Source organism: Micropterus dolomieu, unplaced genomic scaffold, assembly GCF_021292245.1.
Source record: "Micropterus dolomieu isolate WLL.071019.BEF.003 ecotype Adirondacks unplaced genomic scaffold, ASM2129224v1 contig_12245, whole genome shotgun sequence".
Taxonomy (NCBI): Eukaryota; Metazoa; Chordata; class Actinopteri; order Centrarchiformes; family Centrarchidae; genus Micropterus; species Micropterus dolomieu.
Genome location: NW_025741231.1, coordinates 1 through 3,862, shown reverse-complemented (window position 1 = coordinate 3,862; position 3,862 = coordinate 1). Strand labels below are relative to the sequence as shown.

At 40.0% G+C, this 3,862-nt stretch overlaps 1 protein-coding gene across 1 annotated transcript; it reads left to right on the top strand.

Annotated features, from left to right (window-relative positions):
- The first annotated feature begins 152 nt into the window (after window positions 1-152).
- LOC123966018 (major histocompatibility complex class I-related gene protein-like) lies at window positions 153-3,856 on the top strand. Its single transcript, XM_046042264.1, has 5 exons — window positions 153-474; window positions 1,438-1,731; window positions 1,983-2,015; window positions 2,799-3,065; window positions 3,801-3,856. The coding sequence occupies exons 1-5, from the start codon at window positions 153-155 to the stop codon at window positions 3,827-3,829; spliced, it is 945 nt and encodes a 314-aa protein (XP_045898220.1). The 3' UTR covers window positions 3,830-3,856.
- Window positions 3,857-3,862: the final 6 nt, after the last annotated feature.

Genomic DNA, 3,862 nt, shown 5'->3' with positions numbered 1-3,862 from the left:
ACAAGTCCCCATCAGTTAGTGTGTATTCAGGTCCCAACAGAGATATAACATGACACACACACACTCCAACAGCAGGAGGTGTAGATCCTCTGTTCTGGCGTCTGTGGATCAGTGTGTCTCTGTGGTGAAGATGTGATATCAGCTGATGATAGATGAGCTGTGATCTCACTCTGTTTACTGGTGTGTTTCTTTCAGGTGCACACATTAACCAGAGGATGTACGGCTGTGAGTGGGACGATGAGACTGGAGAGCTTAATGGGTTTAATCAGTATGGTTATGATGGAGAAGACTTCATAGCATTTGACCTGAAGACAGAGACATGGATCGCTCCAACACCACAGGCTGTCATCACCAAACACAAGTGGGATAATAACAGAGCTTTGACAACACAGAGAAAAAACTACCTGACCCAGATTTGTCCTGACTGGCTGAAGAGGTATTTGGCCTATGGGAGGAGCTCTCTGCTGAGAAAAGGTAGAATCACATGACCTGATGTAGTTTCATGGACACAACGATGTTGTTAAAAACAGTACAATTATTCAAATTACACATTTAAGTTGATCTTTATCATGTTTGTGGTTTTCCTTCTCTCTCTCTCTTTCTAACCCTACACTGTATATATCTGCTGAAGAACAGACCGCTTTAGAAATAAATTTTAAAAATATTAAAAATAAAATATATAAAATGGCAAACGTGTGTGTGCGTGCGCACGCCCGCCATAGGTCAGTAGTATGTAGAAGTAATTTTATGTTTAGGATCAGTAAAGAAACAACAATATAATAATAGCAAAAAAAATCAAGTATCAAATGTGAAATGTAAAAAATGTTTAAAACAAACAAATAACTAAACCCATGAAGTATGTATGGTTCATGGGTTGCTTTTTCAAAGGAACAATTACTAAAATATCAAACAATGAAAACAATAATTATTTTGTGTGTGATTGTAAAATTCAATTGATCTTTTCTGTATTTTTAGTTTTTCTCTGCACCTGCAGGATGCTCTTACAGAACTCGGTATGGAAAGATTGCTGTGTTTACTGTCAGGGACCAGGTCTGACAGAATCTCTGCAGGAGATTAAGGTTCTGCTGCAAACCTTCTTTAGTAGGTGAAAGCAACACTAAGGCCCCATCCACACTACTGCATTTTCGAATTAAAACAGAGATCTTTTGCTGCCTTTGCACCTCCCGTCCAGTCTAAAACGGCGAAAACGAAGACCTAAAACGGAGAATTTTGGAAACGCTGTCGACCCCGTTTTGCGTGCCGAAACTCCAGAGGCCGTTTTAGTGAAGACGGGAAATAATGTAGGATTTTAGAAACGATGACGCTCACGGGACATTTGCTTTTTAGTCAAACCATGTTTATCTCTCTCTGTTTCTAACTGTCTTTCTCACCTCTCCTCCACTTCTCTCTCTCTCTCTCTCTCTTCTCCTCTCTCAGACCTTCCCTCAGTGTCTCTCCTCCAGAAGACTCCCTCCTCTCCAGTCAGCTGCCACGCTACAGGTTTCTACCCTGACAGAGCCCTGATGTTCTGGATGAAAGATGGAGAGGAGCTTCATGAGGACGTGGACCTCGGAGAGATCCTCCCCAACAACGATGGATCCTTCCAGATGAGTGTTGACCTGAATCCTCCAACTGGAGACTGGGAGAAGTACGAATGTGTGTTTCAGCTCTCTGGTGTGAAGGACGACATCATCACCAAACTGGACAAAGTGAAGATCAGAACCAATGAAGGTAAGACTGGAATCAAGTGTGATGGAGACACAAATACATTTTGTTCTGTAATCAATTATTTATTCTTTATCTTTTATTATTTAAATTTTTATTGATTTTATTAACATTTTCTAATGCTGACTACATGAGTAAGTAAGATTATGGATTAGTAACATTTGTGTAGAGAAATGTATGGCCCAAAGGTTTCACCCCAGCTGGTGTAGTTGAACTAGTGTTGCCTTGTCTTGATTTATTTTGTTCTGTGTTTGTAGACATGAAGACCTCATCTGACACTACAGGACCAGGTCTGTCTGTCTAGTTTAAATTATTTTATTTTTTCTTCTCTTCACAGTTATTTCAGGAGCATTGACTGATCTGTGTTTGTGTGTAAGAAGCTCTCTGACTCTCTTTCTGCTACAGTTTGATTTCTTTTGTTCGTGTATTTCGAAGTTGCACTGAGGTGAAATATTCTTTCATGGAAACAATCTTTTGTTTTATTATATCGCCAGTCCTGATAGTTTCTCTATTCTGTGCCCAGACCTGTTGGTAGGGCAAACCTCAACAAATTTACTCACCATAACATCAGTGAAACCAAACTTGTTGCTCATCCCCATAAACTACAGAGGATCTGATCTGTAGCTCCCAGAAAATTAACACATTATTCAAGATCTGAGCAGCTGAAGGTTTAATACTCCTTTCAGATGCAACCAAAGCTGAGATACTAAAACAAAGCCTGCCTTCCTCTAACACAGAGTAAAATTTTACTTTCACTTTCGGTAATACCCTCAGCGGGTCAGATTCACAGAGTCATGTGACTTTGATGCTCAGTCTAAACTCCCATTGGCTCAGATGGAGGTTGACGTCGGCGCCCTTCTCCCGTTTCACCTCATTTCACCCTTGGTGCTCAAACTGGCAAACGCTGGTGCTGTTTGCTGCATGAGAGGAGAACCTCTTGACAGTGTGGGGTCTTTTTCTAGAAATGTATTTTTGTATTGAGAGCACAACTGAGAATATTAGGAGGTCTTGTTCTTTTTGATTCTGTGTGCACGAAAATATAATTGTTCAGTAACATAACCTTTTTCTTACAGCGACTCACTCTCTGAAGTATTTCTACACTGCGTCGTCTGGAGTCCCAAACTTCCCAGAGTTTGTGGCTGTTGGGTTGGTTGATGAAGTTCAGATGTTTCACTATGACAGTAACACCAGGAGAGCAGAACCCAGACAGGACTGGATGAGCAGAGTCACAGCAGGTGATCCTCAGTACTGGCAGAGGGAGACTCAGATCTCTCTGGCTGCCCAGCAGGTCTTCAAAGCCAACATCGAAGTTGCAAAGCAGCGCTTCGACCAAACTGGAGGTTTGTTTATGTTTTACTTTCTACTGATAAAATGTTGTTTATTTTTTTATCCTGTACACACACACACATACATTTGTTCAACCATCCGTTGGGGAAATCTCATTGACATAATGCACCTAGCCCCTTATCCTAACCTTGAACATTACAACTACACACCTAATCTTAAACGAAGTGTCACCTGAATGCTAAAACCACATCCTCTACAGCACAGCATTGCCCTCGGGCAACGGAAAGTTTTCTTAAGCCCCATATCCAGTACTTGTTTCTATAAATGATTGCAACCAATTATAATGGTCAAAAAAGTATCAAAGAACAGTCCAATAAGCTGTGGGAGTCACTATAAAGCACCATTTGAAGGCAGAACTTCCTTTTCTGACACTTGGTCACAGGAGCAGGTGGTATGAGAAGAAGGCAAGATTATTTGGTTTAAAAATCTTATTTAAAGTTACATGAACTTTAATTAAAAAATATTTTTGCGTGTATGAAGGTCTCGAGAAACCTTTTGTCAGGTTTATGATGTTCTTTTTTATTTTGCCTGTTCAGAAATTCAGTTTTTCTTTTTGTTGCCTCAGGGCAACGTTGTGCGATAAGGGCTACTTTTCAAGAAGGTCTTTGCTGACCATGTGTTTGGATGTTACACATATTATCACATGCAGCAGTTCACAATATAAGCTCTAAATATAGTTGTATGTATGTATTTATTTATTTATTATTACTTCTTTTAATTTTCCACAGGAAAATGGCCAAAACATTGTTCTATGTAACTAAAGAGCAGGATTCATCTGTTAGGTAAATCC